This window comes from Leptodactylus fuscus, unplaced genomic scaffold (assembly GCF_031893055.1).
Source record: "Leptodactylus fuscus isolate aLepFus1 unplaced genomic scaffold, aLepFus1.hap2 HAP2_SCAFFOLD_218, whole genome shotgun sequence".
NCBI classification, from domain to species: Eukaryota; Metazoa; Chordata; class Amphibia; order Anura; family Leptodactylidae; genus Leptodactylus; species Leptodactylus fuscus.
Window position 1 is genome coordinate 45,431 of NW_027440241.1, and position 17,497 is coordinate 62,927.

At 48.6% G+C, this 17,497-nt stretch overlaps 1 protein-coding gene across 1 annotated transcript in view; it reads left to right on the forward strand.

Annotated features, from left to right (window-relative positions):
- Positions 1–17,497, forward strand: part of LOC142187378 (tRNA wybutosine-synthesizing protein 4-like) — a gene marked incomplete at its 5' end in the record, with an annotated part of 132,732 nt that overhangs the window by 25,494 nt on the left and 89,741 nt on the right. Inside the window, one exon of the mRNA XM_075261583.1 lies at positions 2,609–2,705. Within this exon, the coding sequence (XP_075117684.1) occupies positions 2,609–2,705 (97 nt within the window). The remainder of the gene's footprint in view (positions 1–2,608; positions 2,706–17,497) is intronic.

Consider the following 17,497-nt stretch of genomic DNA (forward strand, 5'->3'; position numbering starts at 1 on the left):
ATCATCACCACTCATGTGAGCGCCCACTACCCCCAATCACCACTCATGTGAGCGCCCACTACCCCCAGTCATCACCACTCATGTGAGCACCCACTACCCCCAATCATCACCACTCATGTGAGCGCCCACTACCCCCAATCATCACCACTCATGTGAGCGCCCACTACCCCCAGTCATCACCACTCATGTGAGCCTGTTACAGTGTGTCAGTCTCAAGTGCAGGTGTGTAGCTCACAGAGTATTGTCTCCATTGGATCCCAGTCTCAGGTATTGCACTTGGTGAAGAATTAAAGCACAAAGTCCATGTTCTAGAAGGTGTGGGGTCTAGTGATGGAACGTCTTCTGTATAAAACAGGGAAGCCCCTTGAAGTTTCTCTGGGGATGTCTATTTCTGTAAGTTCCTCCATTGTATCTGACACAGGGTTATGCGGTAGAGGGTTGCAATTAGAGATGTTAGTTGGTGTGAACGTAGGGTCCCAACCCTAAACTTGCAGCAATCATGGAACGTCACGCTGAGTTGTGCAAAATTGTGACGTCAGTAGAGACCGAGTAAAAGGCTTTTCGGTATATAAAATACCTTCATCAGACTCTACATCAAGAAAACACAGGTGAAAATGACAATCAGGGAATGATAAAGTGCACGATATGTCCAAGAGCCTTCCAGAACAGGCCACGTTACAGCAAAGCCGCTGATAGGATGTATGGACGTCCCAATATTCAGGATGGACCGTGCAATATGAGAGGGGTAGCCGAATAAAGAGGTAGCCGTAAATCAGTCTTGTGACCGCTGGAATAGTCCAGGTCTCTATAGAAGGGAAACCTCCGAAATAGCTCCAAAGTAATAATACCGTAATGTAAGATGCTAGGAGCACGAAGGGAATATCCCCAAATCTTCCAGAGAAAGGAGAAGAGCGGCGGCTTCTGCTCATTACAAGCAGTGAGGATCAAAAACACATGGAAAAAATGCTGCAAAGAGAAGTAAAAACCGATCTAGTAGGCTGCGGCTATTCTCATGAAGTCTGCGTATATTGGCGGTAACATGGCAGCTCTTACTCATCTCATCATAGGAATCCTATATGGCAGTGCTGAGTAGTATGGAAAGTAGGAGGCGATGCCACAATGTATCCCAATCCCAGGATGAAACAATAACAGTAGGGGGACGCGGCACCGCACCAAATGCTGCAACGCTATAGAGAAAAGGGTAATCTAGTGTTATCTAATACTACAGGGGAGATAGTGCCGCCGCCTCATCCACTCTCACTGGGCAGGCGCCGCAAACTGATTGGCTAGGTGCACATTTCTGCCCGGACGGCGGCACTAGTTGTTCGCGCCTTTTCTCTATAGCGTTGCAGCATTTGGTGCGGTGCCGCGTCCCCCTACTGTTATTGTTTCATCCTGGGATTGGGACACATTGTGGCATCGCCTCCTACTTTCCATACTACTCAGCACTGCCATATAGGATTCCTATGATGAGATGAGTAAGAGCTGCCATGTTACCGCCAATATACGCAGACTTCATGAGAATAGCCGCAGCCTACTAGATCGGTTTTTACTTCTCTTTGCAGCATTTTTTCCATGTGTTTTTGATCCTCACTGCTTGTAATGAGCAGAAGCCGCCGCTCTTCTCCTTTCTCTGGAAGATTTGGGGATATTCCCTTCGTGCTCCTAGCAGCTTACATTACGGTATTATTACTTTGGAGCTATTTCGGAGGTTTCCCTTCTATAGAGACCTGGACTATTCCAGCGGTCACAAGACTGATTTACGGCTACCTCTTTATTCGGCTACCCCTCTCATATTGCACGGTCCATCCTGAATATTGGGACGTCCATACATCCTATCAGCGGCTTTGCTGTAACGTGGCCTGTTCTGGAAGGCTCTTGGACATATCGTGCACTTTATCATTCCCTGATTGTCATTTTCACCTGTGTTTTCTTGATGTAGAGTCTGATGAAGGTATTTTATATACCGAAAAGCCTTTTACTCGGTCTCTACTGACGTCACAATTTTGCACAACTCAGCGTGACGTTCCATGATTGCTGCAAGTTTAGGGTTGGGACCCTACGTTCACACCAACTAACATCTCTAATTGCAACCCTCTACCGCATAACCCTGTGTCAGATACAATGGAGGAACTTACAGAAATAGACATCCCCAGAGAAACTTCAAGGGGCTTCCCTGTTTTATACAGAAGACGTTCCATCACTAGACCCCACACCTTCTAGAACATGGACTTTGTGCTTTAATTCTTCACCAAGTGCAATACCTGAGACTGGGATCCAATGGAGACAATACTCTGTGAGCTGCACACCTGCACTTGTCTCTACTGACATCACGAGTGTTTCATAAAAAAACAATTCATTTTGCACAACTCAGCGTTCCATGACTCCTAACACAGGGTTATAGCGCCCACCGAGCCCGTAGCGCCATTCCTGAGGCTGCTCTTCTTTGTGACTCTCTGTGCTCTGATATCAGATATGTGACGCTGTGTATGGACGGCCTCTACATTCTAAGGCGGTCGCAACAGTCGGACTCCACCCACTAGGATGTTATATCGATAGTATATACAGTATATATGTTCTTCTCATCGTTCTGCAATGCTCGTTGTAGGAACTTCATCTGAAATGTTCTCATTACTTCATCCTTGTGGCATCACGAGGGGACCTGGCACGTAACCCAGCACTGCAGCCTGTCGTAGGAAGTTCAGGTACCTAAATGCCGAAATCTGTCCTGTCACCATGTGTAACTGTAGGTGGGATCTCCTGTCACCATGTGTATCTGTAGGTGGGATCTCCTCAGTCACCATGTGTATCTGTAGGTGGGATCTCCTCAGTCACCATGTGTAACTGTAGGTGGGATCTCCTGTCACCATGTGTATCTGTAGGTGGGATCTCCTCAGTGACCATGTGTATCTGTAGGTGGGATCTCCTCAGTCACCATGTGTAACTGTAGGTGGGATCTCCTCAGTCACCATGTGTATATGTAGGTGGGATCTCCTGTCATCATGTGTAACTGTAGGTGGGATCTCCTCAGTCACCATGTGTATCTGTAGGTGGGATCTCCTGTCACCATGTGTATTTGTAGGTGGGATCTCCTCTGTCACCGTGTGTATCTGTAGGTGGGATCTCCTCTGTCACCATGTGTATCTGTAGGTGGGATCTCCTCTGTCACCATGTGTATCTGTAGGTGGGATCTCCTGTCACCATGTGTATCTGTAGGTGGGATCTCCTGTCACCATGTGTATCTGTAGGTGGGATCTCCTGTCACCATGTGTATCTGTAGGTGGGATCTCCTGTCACCATGTGTATCTGTAGGTGGGATCTCCTGTCACCGTGTGTATCTGTAGGTGGGATCTCCTGTCACCATGTGTATCTGTAGGTGGGATCTCCTGTCACCATGTGTATCTGTAGGTGGGATCTCCTGTCACCATGTGTATCTGTAGGTGGGATCTCCTCAGTCACCATGTGTATCTGTAGGTGGGATCTCCTCTGTCACCATGTGTATCTGTAGGTGGGATCTCCTCTGTCACTATGTGTATCTGTAGGTGGGAACTCCTCTGTCACCATGTGTATCTGTAGGTGGGATCTCCTGTCACCATGTGTATCTGTAGGTGGGATCTCCTGTCACCATGTGTATCTGTAGGTGGGATCTCCTGTCACCATGTGTATCTGTAGGTGGGATCTCCTCAGTCACCATGTGTATCTGTAGGTGGGATCTCCTCTGTCACCATGTGTATCTGTAGGTGGGATCTCCTCTGTCACCATGTGTATCTGTAGGTGGGATCTCCTCTGTCACCATGTGTATCTGTAGGTGGGATCTCCTCTATCACCATTTGTATCTGTAGGTGGGATCTCCTCTATCACCGTGTGTATCTGTAGGTGGGATCTCCTCAGTGACTATGTGTATCTGTAGGTGGGTTCTCCTGTCACCGTGTGTATCTGTAGGTGGGATCTCCTGTCACCATGTGTATCTGTAGGTGGGATCTCCTCAGTCACCATGTGTATCTGTAGGTGGGATCTCCTGTCACCATGTGTAACTGTAGGTGGGATCTCCTCAGTCACCATGTGTATCTGTAGGTGGGATCTCCTCAGTCACCATGTGTATCTGTAGGTGGGATCTCCTCAGTCACCATGTGTATCTGTAGGTGGGATCTCCTGTCACCATGTGTAACTGTAGGTGGGATCTCCTCAGTCACCATGTGTATCTGTAGGTGGGATCTCCTCAGTCACCATGTGTATCTGTAGGTGGGATCTCCTCTGTCACCATGTGTATCTGTAGGTGGGATCTCCTCTGTCACCATGTGTAACTGTAGGTGGGATCTCCTCTGTCACCATGTGTATCTGTAGGTGGGATCTCCTCAGTCACCATGTGTATCTGTATTTGGGATCTCCTCAGTCACCATGTGTATCTGTAGGTGGGATCTCCTCTGTCACCATGTGTATCTGTAGGTGGGATCTCCTGTGACCATGTGTATCTGTAGGTGGGATCTCCTGTCACCATGTGTATTTGTAGGTGGGATCTCCTCTGTCACCGTGTGTATCTGTAGGTGGGATCTCCTCAGTCACCATGTGTATCTGTAGGTGGGATCTCCTGTCACCATGTGTATCTGTAGGTGGGATCTCCTCTGTCACCATGTGTATCTGTAGGTGGGATCTCCTGTCACCATGTGTATCTGTAGGTGGGATCTCCTGTCACCATGTGTATCTGTAGGTGGGATCTCCTGTCACCATGTGTATCTGTAGGTGGGATCTCCTGTCACCATGTGTATCTGTAGGTGGGATCTCCTGTCACCATGTGTATCTGTAGGTGGGATCTCCTCAGTCACCATGTGTATCTGTAGGTGGGATCTCCACAGTCACCATGTGTATCTGTAGGTGGGATCTCCTGTCACCATGTGTATCTGTAGGTGGGATCTCCTGTCACCATGTGTATCTGTAGGTGGGATCTCCTGTCACCATGTGTATCTGTAGGTGGGATCTCCTCAGTCACCATGTGTATCTGTAGGTGGGATCTCCTGTCACCATGTGTATCTGTAGGTGGGATCTCCTGTCACCATGTGTATCTGTAGGTGGGATCTCCTGTCACCGTGTGTATCTGTAGGTGGGATCTCCTGTCACCATGTGTATCTGTAGGTGGGATCTCCTGTCACCATGTGTATCTGTAGGTGGGATCTCCTGTCACCATGTGTATCTGTAGGTGGGATCTCCTCAGTCACCATGTGTATCTGTAGGTGGGATCTCCTCTGTCACCATGTGTATCTGTAGGTGGGATCTCCTCTGTCACCATGTGTATCTGTAGGTGGGATCTCCTCTGTCACCATGTGTATCTGTAGGTGGGATCTCCTCTATCACCATGTGTATCTGTAGGTGGGATCTCCTCTATCACCGTGTGTATCTGTAGGTGGGATCTCCTCAGTCACCATGTGTAACTGTAGGTGGGATCTCCTCTGTCACCATGTGTATCTGTAGGTGGGATCTCCTGTCACCGTGTGTATCTGTAGGTGGGATCTCCTCAGTCACCATGTGTATCTGTAGGTGGGATCTCCTGTCACCATGTGTATCTGTAGGTGGGTTCTCCTGTCACCGTGTGTATCTGTAGGTGGGATCTCCTCTGTCACCGTGTGTATCTGTAGGTGGGATCTCCTCTGTCACCATGTGTAACTGTAGGTGGGATCTCCTGTCACCATGTGTATCTGTAGGTGGGATCTCCTCAGTCACCATGTGTATCTGTAGGTGGGATCTCCTCAGTCACCATGTGTATATGTAGGTGGGTTCTCCTGTCACCATGTGTATCTGTAGGTGGGATCTCCTGTCACCATGTGTATCTGTAGGTGGGATCTCCTCTATCACCATGTGTATCTGTAGGTGGGATCTCCTCTATCACCGTGTGTATCTGTAGGTGGGATCTCCTCAGTCACCATGTGTAACTGTAGGTGGGATCTCCTCTGTCACCATGTGTATCTGTAGGTGGGATCTCCTGTCACCGTGTGTATCTGTAGGTGGGATCTCCTCAGTCACCATGTGTATCTGTAGGTGGGATCTCCTGTCACCATGTGTATCTGTAGGTGGGTTCTCCTGTCACCGTGTGTATCTGTAGGTGGGATCTCCTCTGTCACCGTGTGTATCTGTAGGTGGGATCTCCTCTGTCACCATGTGTAACTGTAGGTGGGATCTCCTGTCACCATGTGTATCTGTAGGTGGGATCTCCTCAGTCACCATGTGTATCTGTAGGTGGGATCTCCTCAGTCACCATGTGTATATGTAGGTGGGTTCTCCTGTCACCATGTGTATCTGTAGGTGGGATCTCCTGTCACCATGTGTATCTGTAGGTGGGATCTCCTCTGTCACCATGTGTATCTGTAGGTGGGTTCTCCTGTCACCATGTGTATCTGTAGGTGGGATCTCCTCTGTCACCATGTGTATCTGTAGGTGGGATCTCCTCAGTCACCATGTGTAACTGTAGGTGGGATCTCCTCTATCACCATGTGTATCTGTAGGTGGGATCTCCTCTGTCACCGTGTGTATCTGTAGGTGGGATCTCCTCTGTCACCATGTGTAACTGTAGGTGGGATCTCCTCTGTCACCATGTGTATCTGTAGGTGGGATCTCCTCAGTCACATGTGTATCTGTAGGTGGGATCTCCTCAGTCACTATGTGTATCTGTATTTGGGATCTCCTCAGTCACCATGTGTATCTGTAGGTGGGATCTCCTCAGTCACCATGTGTATCTGTAGGTGGGATCTCCTGTGACCATGTGTATCTGTAGGTGGGATCTCCTCAGTCACCATGTGTATCTGTAGGTGGGATCTCCTCAGTCACCATGTGTATCTGTAGGTGGGATCTCCTGTGACCATGTGTATCTGTATTTGGGATCTCCTCAGTCACCATGTGTATCTGTAGGTGGGATCTCCTCTATCACCATGTATATCTGTATTTGGGATCTCCTCTGTCACCATGTGTATCTGTATTTGGGATCTCCTCAGTCACCATGTGTATCTGTATTTGGGATCTCCTCAGTCACCATGTGTATCTGTAGGTGGGATCTCCTGTGACCATGTGTATCTGTATTTGGGATCTCCTCAGTCACCATGTGTATCTGTATTTGGGATCTCCACAGTCACCATGTGTATCTATCTGTAGGTGGGATCTCCTGTCACCATTTGTATCTGTAGGTGGGATCTCCTCAGTGACCATGTGTATCTGTAGGTGGGATCTCCTCTGTCACCATTTGTATCTGTAGGTGGGATCTCCTCAGTCACCATGTGTATCTGTAGGTGGGATCTCCTCTATCACCATGTGTATCTGTAGGTGGGATCTCCTCTATCACCGTGTGTATCTGTAGGTGGGATCTCCTCAGTCACCATGTGTAACTGTAGGTGGGATCTCCTCTGTCACCATGTGTATCTGTAGGTGGGATCTCCTGTGACCATGTGTATCTGTATTTGGGATCTCCTCAGTCACCATGTGTATCTGTAGGTGGGATCTCCTGTCACCATGTGTATCTGTAGGTGGGTTCTCCTGTCACCGTGTGTATCTGTAGGTGGGATCTCCTCTGTCACCGTGTGTATCTGTAGGTGGGATCTCCTCTGTCACCATGTGTAACTGTAGGTGGGATCTCCTGTCACCATGTGTATCTGTAGGTGGGATCTCCTCAGTCACCATGTGTATCTGTAGGTGGGATCTCCTCAGTCACCATGTGTATATGTAGGTGGGTTCTCCTGTCACCATGTGTATCTGTAGGTGGGTTCTCCTGTCACCATGTGTATCTGTAGGTGGGATCTCCTGTCACCATGTGTATCTGTAGGTGGGATCTCCTCTGTCACCATGTGTATCTGTAGGTGGGTTCTCCTGTCACCATGTGTATCTGTAGGTGGGATCTCCTCTGTCACCATGTGTATCTGTAGGTGGGATCTCCTCAGTCACCATGTGTAACTGTAGGTGGGATCTCCTCTATCACCATGTGTATCTGTAGGTGGGATCTCCTCTGTCACCGTGTGTATCTGTAGGTGGGATCTCCTCTGTCACCATGTGTAACTGTAGGTGGGATCTCCTCTGTCACCATGTGTATCTGTAGGTGGGATCTCCTCAGTCACCATGTGTATCTGTAGGTGGGATCTCCTCAGTCACTATGTGTATCTGTATTTGGGATCTCCTCAGTCACCATGTGTATCTGTAGGTGGGATCTCCTCAGTCACCATGTGTATCTGTAGGTGGGATCTCCTGTGACCATGTGTATCTGTAGGTGGGATCTCCTCAGTCACCATGTGTATCTGTAGGTGGGATCTCCTCAGTCACCATGTGTATCTGTAGGTGGGATCTCCTGTGACCATGTGTATCTGTATTTGGGATCTCCTCAGTCACCATGTGTATCTGTAGGTGGGATCTCCTCTATCACCATGTATATCTGTATTTGGGATCTCCTCTGTCACCATGTGTATCTGTATTTGGGATCTCCTCAGTCACCATGTGTATCTGTATTTGGGATCTCCTCAGTCACCATGTGTATCTGTAGGTGGGATCTCCTGTGACCATGTGTATCTGTATTTGGGATCTCCTCAGTCACCATGTGTATCTGTATTTGGGATCTCCACAGTCACCATGTGTATCTATCTGTAGGTGGGATCTCCTGTCACCATTTGTATCTGTAGGTGGGATCTCCTCAGTGACCATGTGTATCTGTAGGTGGGATCTCCTCTGTCACCATTTGTATCTGTAGGTGGGATCTCCTCAGTCACCATGTGTATCTGTAGGTGGGATCTCCTCTATCACCATGTGTATCTGTAGGTGGGATCTCCTCTATCACCGTGTGTATCTGTAGGTGGGATCTCCTCAGTCACCATGTGTAACTGTAGGTGGGATCTCCTCTGTCACCATGTGTATCTGTAGGTGGGATCTCCTGTGACCATGTGTATCTGTATTTGGGATCTCCTCAGTCACCATGTGTATCTGTAGGTGGGATCTCCTGTCACCATGTGTATTTGTATTTGGGATCTCCTCAGTCACCATGTGTATCTGTAGGTGGGATCTCCTCTATCACCGTGTGTATCTGTAGGTGGGATCTCCTGTGACCATGTGTATCTGTATTTGGGATCTCCTCAGTCACCATGTGTATCTGTAGGTGGGATCTCCTGTCACCATGTGTATTTGTATTTGGGATCTCCTCAGTCACCATGTGTATCTGTAGGTGGGATCTCCTCTGTCACCATTTGTATCTGTAAGTGGGATCTCCTCTGTCACCATGTGTATCTGTAGGTGGGATCTCCTCTATCACCATGTGTATCTGTAGGTGGGATCTCCTCTGTCACCATGTGTATCTGTAGGTGGGATCTCCTGTCACCATGTGTATCTGTAGGTGGGATCTCCTCAGTCACCATGTGTATCTGTAGGTGGGATCTCCTGTCACCATGTGTATCTGTAGGTGGGATCTCCTGTCACCATGTGTATCTGTAGGTGGGATCTCCTCAGTCACCATGTGTATCTGTAGGTGGGTTCTGCTCAGTCAACATGTGTATCTGTAGGTGGGTTCTCCTCAGTCACCATGTGTATCTATCTGTAGGTGGGATCTCCTCTGTCACCATGTGTATCTGTAGGTGGGATCTCCTCTGTCACTATGTGTATCTGTAGGTGGGATCTCCTGTCACCATGTGTATCTGTAGGTGGGATCTCCTCAGTCACCATGTGTATCTGTAGGTGGGATCTCCTGTCACCATGTGTATCTGTAGGTGGGTTCTCCTGTCACCGTGTGTATCTGTAGGTGGGATCTCCTCTGTCACCGTGTGTATCTGTAGGTGGGATCTCCTCTGTCACCATGTGTAACTGTAGGTGGGATCTCCTGTCACCATGTGTATCTGTAGGTGGGATCTCCTCAGTCACCATGTGTATCTGTAGGTGGGATCTCCTCAGTCACCATGTGTATATGTAGGTGGGTTCTCCTGTCACCATGTGTATCTGTAGGTGGGATCTCCTGTCACCATGTGTATCTGTAGGTGGGATCTCCTCTGTCACCATGTGTATCTGTAGGTGGGTTCTCCTGTCACCATGTGTATCTGTAGGTGGGATCTCCTCTGTCACCATGTGTATCTGTAGGTGGGATCTCCTGTCACCATGTGTATCTGTAGGTGGGATCTCCTCAGTCACCATGTGTATCTGTAGGTGGGATCTCCTCAGTCACCATGTGTAACTGTAGGTGGGATCTCCTCTGTCACCATGTGTATCTGTAGGTGGGATCTCCTGTCACCATGTGTATCTGTAGGTGGGATCTCCTCAGTCACCATGTGTATCTGTAGGTGGGATCTCCTCTATCACCATGTGTATCTGTAGGTGGGATCTCCTCTGTCACCATGTGTATCTGTAGGTGGGATCTCCTGTCACCATGTGTATCTGTAGGTGGGATCTCCTCAGTCACCATGTGTATCTGTAGGTGGGATCTCCTGTCACCATGTGTATCTGTAGGTGGGATCTCCTGTCACCATGTGTATCTGTAGGTGGGATCTCCTCAGTCACCATGTGTATCTGTAGGTGGGTTCTGCTCAGTCAACATGTGTATCTGTAGGTGGGTTCTCCTCAGTCACCATGTGTATCTATCTGTAGGTGGGATCTCCTCTGTCACCATGTGTATCTGTAGGTGGGATCTCCTCTGTCACTATGTGTATCTGTAGGTGGGATCTCCTGTCACCATGTGTATCTGTAGGTGGGATCTCCTCAGTCACCATGTGTATCTGTAGGTGGGATCTCCTGTCACCATGTGTATCTGTAGGTGGGTTCTCCTGTCACCGTGTGTATCTGTAGGTGGGATCTCCTCTGTCACCGTGTGTATCTGTAGGTGGGATCTCCTCTGTCACCATGTGTAACTGTAGGTGGGATCTCCTGTCACCATGTGTATCTGTAGGTGGGATCTCCTGTCACCATGTGTATCTGTAGGTGGGATCTCCTGTCACCATGTGTATCTGTAGGTGGGATCTCCTCTGTCACCATGTGTATCTGTAGGTGGGTTCTCCTGTCACCATGTGTATCTGTAGGTGGGATCTCCTCTGTCACCATGTGTATCTGTAGGTGGGATCTCCTGTCACCATGTGTATCTGTAGGTGGGATCTCCTCAGTCACCATGTGTATCTGTAGGTGGGATCTCCTCAGTCACCATGTGTAACTGTAGGTGGGATCTCCTCTATCACCATGTGTATCTGTAGGTGGGATCTCCTCTGTCACCGTGTGTATCTGTAGGTGGGATCTCCTCTGTCACCATGTGTAACTGTAGGTGGGATCTCCTCTGTCACCATGTGTATCTGTAGGTGGGATCTCCTCAGTCACCATGTGTATCTGTATTTGGGATCTCCTCAGTCACCATGTGTATCTGTAGGTGGGATCTCCTCTGTCACCATGTGTATCTGTAGGTGGGATCTCCTGTGACCATGTGTATCTGTAGGTGGGATCTCCTCAGTCACCATGTGTATCTGTAGGTGGGATCTCCTCAGTCACCATGTGTATCTGTAGGTGGGATCTCCTGTGACCATGTGTATCTGTATTTGGGATCTCCTCAGTCACCATGTGTATCTGTAGGTGGGATCTCCTCTATCACCATGTATATCTGTATTTGGGATCTCCTCTGTCACCATGTGTATCTGTATTTGGGATCTCCTCAGTCACCATGTGTATCTGTAGGTGGGATCTCCTGTGACCATGTGTATCTGTATTTGGGATCTCCTCAGTCACCATGTGTATCTGTATTTGGGATCTCCACAGTCACCATGTGTATCTATCTGTAGGTGGGATCTCCTGTCACCATTTGTATCTGTAGGTGGGATCTCCTCAGTGACCATGTGTATCTGTAGGTGGGATCTCCTCTGTCACCATTTGTATCTGTAGGTGGGATCTCCTCAGTCACCATGTGTATCTGTAGGTGGGTTCTCCTGTCACCGTGTGTATCTGTAGGTGGGATCTCCTCTATCACCATGTGTATCTGTAGGTGGGATCTCCTCAGTCACCATGTGTATCTGTAGGTGGGATCTCCTCTGTCACCATGTGTATCTGTAGGTGGGATCTCCTGTGACCATGTGTATCTGTATTTGGGATCTCCTCAGTCACCATGTGTATCTGTAGGTGGGATCTCCTGTCACCATGTGTATCTGTATTTGGGATCTCCTCAGTCACCATGTGTATCTGTAGGTGGGATCTCCTCTGTCACCATTTGTATCTGTAGGTGGGATCTCCTCTGTCACCATGTGTATCTGTAGGTGGGATCTCCTCTATCACCATGTGTATCTGTAGGTGGGATCTCCTCTGTCACCATGTGTATCTGTAGGTGGGATCTCCTCTGTCACTATGTGTATCTGTAGGTGGGATCTCCTGTCACCATGTGTATCTGTAGGTGGGATCTCCTCAGTCACCATGTGTAACTGTAGGTGGGATCTCCTGTCACCATGTGTATCTGTAGGTGGGATCTCCTGTCACCATGTGTATCTGTAGGTGGGATCTCCTCAGTCACCATGTGTATCTGTAGGTGGGTTCTCCTCAGTCACCATGTGTATCTGTAGGTGGGTTCTCCTCAGTCACCATGTGTATCTGTAGCTGGGATCTCCTCAGTCACCATGTGTATATGTAGGTGGGTTCTCCTGTCACCATGTGTATCTGTAGGTGGGATCTCCTGTCACCATGTGTATCTGTAGGTGGGATCTCCTCTGTCACCATGTGTATCTGTAGGTGGGTTCTCCTGTCACCATGTGTATCTGTAGGTGGGATCTCCTCTATCACCGTGTGTATCTGTAGGTGGGATCTCCTCAGTCACCATGTGTAACTGTAGGTGGGATCTCCTCTGTCACCGTGTGTATCTGTAGGTGGGATCTCCTCAGTCAACATGTGTATCTGTAGGTGGGTTCTACTGTCACCGTGTGTATCTGTAGGTGGGATCTCCTCTGTCACCGTGTGTATCTGTAGGTGGGATCTCCTCTGTCACCATGTGTAACTGTAGGTGGGATCTCCTGTCACCATGTGTATCTGTATTTGGGATCTCCTCTGTCACCATGTGTAACTGTAGGTGGGATCTCCTGTCACCATGTGTATCTGTAGGTGGGATCTCCTCAGTCACCATGTGTATCTGTAGGTGGGATCTCCTCAGTCACCATGTGTATATGTAGGTGGGTTCTCCTGTCACCATGTGTATCTGTAGGTGGGATCTCCTGTCACCATGTGTATCTGTAGGTGGGATCTCCTCTGTCACCATGTGTATCTGTAGGTGGGTTCTCCTGTCACCATGTGTATCTGTAGGTGGGATCTCCTCTGTCACCATGTGTATCTGTAGGTGGGATCTCCTCTGTCACCATGTGTATCTGTAGGTGGGATCTCCTCAGTCACCATGTGTAACTGTAGGTGGGATCTCCTCTATCACCATGTGTATCTATAGGTGGGATCTCCTCTGTCACCGTGTGTATCTGTAGGTGGGATCTCCTCTGTCACCATGTGTAACTGTAGGTGGGATCTCCTCAGTCACCATGTGTAACTGTAGGTGGGATCTCCTCTATAACCATGTGTATCTGTATTTGGGATCTCCTGTCACCATGTGTAACTGTAGGTGGGATCTCCTCTGTCACCATGTGTATCTGTAGGTGGGATCTCCTCAGTCACCATGTATATCTGTATTTGGGATCTCCTCAGTCACCATGTGTATCTGTAGGTGGGATCTCCTCAGTCACCATGTGTAACTGTAGGTGGGATCTCCTCAGTCACCATGTGTATCTGTATTTGGGATCTCCTGTCACCATGTGTAACTGTAGGTGGGATCTCCTCTGTCACCATGTGTATCTGTAGGTGGGATCTCCTCAGTCACCATGTATATCTGTATTTGGGATCTCCTCAGTCACCATGTGTATCTGTAGGTGGGATCTCCTCTGTCACCATGTGTATCTGTAGGTGGGATCTCCTGTGACCATGTGTATCTGTAGGTGGGATCACCCTCAGTCACCATGTGTATCTGTAGGTGGGATCTCCTCAGTCACCATGTGTATCTGTATTTGGGATCTCCTCAGTCACCATGTGTATCTGTAGGTGGGATCTCCTGTGACCATGTGTATCTGTATTTGGGATCTCCTCACTCACCATGTGTATCTGTAGGTGGGATCTCCTCTATCACCATGTATATCTGTATTTGGGATCTCCTCTGTCACCATGTGTATCTCTATTTGGGATCTCCTCAGTCACCATGTGTATCTGTATTTGGGATCTCCTCAGTCACCATGTGTATCTGTAGGTGGGATCTCCTGTAACCATGTGTATCTGTATTTGGGATCTCCACAGTCACCATGTGTATCTATCTGTAGGTGGGATCTCCTGTCACCATTTGTATCTGTAGGTGGGATCTCCTCAGTGACCATGTGTATCTGTAGGTGGGATCTCCTCAGTCACCATGTGTATCTGTAGGTGGGATCTCCTCTATCACCATGTGTATCTGTATTTGGGATCTCCTCAGTCACCATGTGTATCTGTAGGTGGGATCTCCTCTGTCACCATGTGTATCTGTAGGTGGGATCTCCTGTGACCATGTGTATCTGTATTTGGGATCTCCTCAGTCACCATGTGTATCTGTATTTGGGATCTCCTCAGTCACCATGTGTATCTGTAGGTGGGATCTCCTCAGTCACCATGTGTATCTGTAGGTGGGATCTCCTCAGTCACCATGTGTATATGTAGGTGGGATCTCCTCTGTCACCATGTGTATCTGTATTTGGGATCTCCTCAGTCACCATGTGTATCTGTAGGTGGGATCTCCTCAGTCACCATGTGTATCTGTAGGTGGGATCTCCTCAGTCACCATGTGTATCTGTAGGTGGGATCTCCTCTGTCACCATGTGTAACTGTAGGTGGTATCTCCTCAGTCACCGTGTGTATCTGTAGGTGGGTTCTCCTGTCACCGTGTGTATCTGTAGGTGGGATCTCCTCTATCACCATGTGTATCTGTAGGTGGGATCTCCTCTATCACCGTGTGTATCTGTAGGTGGGATCTCCTCTATCACCATGTGTATCTGTAGGTGGGATCTCCTCTATCACCGTGTGTATCTGTAGGTGGGATCTCCTCTGTCACCGTGTGTAACTGTAGGTGGGATCTCCTCTATCACCATGTGTATCTGTAGGTGGGATCTCCTCTATCACCGTGTGTATCTGTAGGTGGGATCTCCTCAGTCACCATGTGTAGCTGTAGGTGGGATCTCCTCTATCACCATGTGTATCTGTAGGTGGGATCTCCTCTATCACCGTGTGTATCTGTAGGTGGGATCTCCTCAGTCACCATGTGTAACTGTAGGTGGGATCTCCTCTGTCACCATGTGTATCTGTAGGTGGGATCTCCTGTCACCGTGTGTATCTGTAGGTGGGATCTCCTCAGTCACCATGTGTATCTGTAGGTGGGATCTCCTGTCACCATGTGTATCTGTAGGTGGGTTCTCCTGTCACCGTGTGTATCTGTAGGTGGGATCTCCTCTGTCACCGTGTGTATCTGTAGGTGGGATCTCCTCTGTCACCATGTGTAACTGTAGGTGGGATCTCCTGTCACCATGTGTATCTGTAGGTGGGATCTCCTCAGTCACCATGTGTATCTGTAGGTGGGATCTCCTCAGTCACCATGTGTATATGTAGGTGGGTTCTCCTGTCACCATGTGTATCTGTAGGTGGGATCTCCTGTTACCATGTGTATCTGTAGGTGGGATCTCCTCTATCACCATGTGTATCTGTAGGTGGGATCTCCTCTATCACCGTGTGTATCTGTAGGTGGGATCTCCTCAGTCACCATGTGTAACTGTAGGTGGGATCTCCTCTGTCACCATGTGTATCTGTAGGTGGGATCTCCTGTCACCGTGTGTATCTGTAGGTGGGATCTCCTCAGTCACCATGTGTATCTGTAGGTGGGATCTCCTGTCACCATGTGTATCTGTAGGTGGGTTCTCCTGTCACCGTGTGTATCTGTAGGTGGGATCTCCTCTGTCACCGTGTGTATCTGTAGGTGGGATCTCCTCTGTCACTATGTGTAACTGTAGGTGGGATCTCCTGTCACCATGTGTATCTGTAGGTGGGATCTCCTCAGTCACCATGTGTATATGTAGGTGGGTTCTCCTGTCACCATGTGTATCTGTAGGTGGGATCTCCTGTCACCATGTGTATCTGTAGGTGGGATCTCCTCTGTCACCATGTGTATCTGTAGGTGGGTTCTCCTGTCACCATGTGTATCTGTAGGTGGGATCTCCTCTGTCACCATGTGTATCTGTAGGTGGGATCTCCTCAGTCACCATGTGTAACTGTAGGTAGGATCTCCTCTATCACCATGTGTATCTGTAGGTGGGATCTCCTCTGTCACCGTGTGTATCTGTAGGTGGGATCTCCTCTGTCACCATGTGTAACTGTAGGTGGGATCTCCTCTGTCACCATGTGTATCTGTAGGTGGGATCTCCTCAGTCACCATGTGTATCTGTAGGTGGGATCTCCTCAGTCACCATGTGTATCTGTATTTGGGATCTCCTCAGTCACCATGTGTATCTGTAGGTGGGATCTCCTCTGTCACCATGTGTATCTGTAGGTGGGATCTCCTGTGACCATGTGTATCTGTAGCTGGGATCTCCTCAGTCACCATGTGTATCTGTAGGTGGGATCTCCTCAGTCACCATGTGTATCTGTAGGTGGGATCTCCTGTGACAATGTGTATCTGTATTTGGGATCTCCTCAGTCACCATGTGTATCTGTAGGTGGGATCTCCTCTATCACCATGTATATCTGTATTTGGGATCTCCTCTGTCACCATGTGTATCTGTATTTGGGATCTCCTCAGTCACCATGTGTATCTGTATTTGGGATCTCCTCAGTCACCATGTGTATCTGTAGGTGGGATCTCCTGTGACCATGTGTATCTGTATTTGGGATCTCTTCAGTCACCATGTGTATCTGTATTTGGGATCTCCACAGTCACCATGTGTATCTATCTGTAGGTGGGATCTCCTGTCACCATTTGTATCTGTAGGTGGGATCTCCTCAGTGACCATGTGTATCTGTAGGTGGGATCTCCTCTGTCACCATTTGTATCTGTAGGTGGGATCTCCTCAGTCACCATGTGTATCTGTAGGTGGGATCTCCTCTATCACCATGTGTATCTGTAGGTGGGATCTCCTCTATCACCGTGTGTATCTGTAGGTGGGATCTCCTCAGTCACCATGTGTATCTGTAGGTGGGATCTCCTCTGTCACCATGTGTATCTGTAGGTGGGATCTCCTGTGACCATGTGTATCTGTATTTGGGATCTCCTCAGTCACCATGTGTATCTGTAGGTGGGATCTCCTGTCACCATGTATATCTGTATTTGGGATCTCCTCAGTCACCATGTGTATCTGTAGGTGGGATCTCCTCTGTCACCATTTGTATCTGTAAGTGGGATCTCCTCTGTCACCATGTGTATCTGTAGGTGGGATCTCCTCTATCACCGTGTGTATCTGTAGGTGGGATCTCCTCAGTCACCATGTGTATCTGTAGG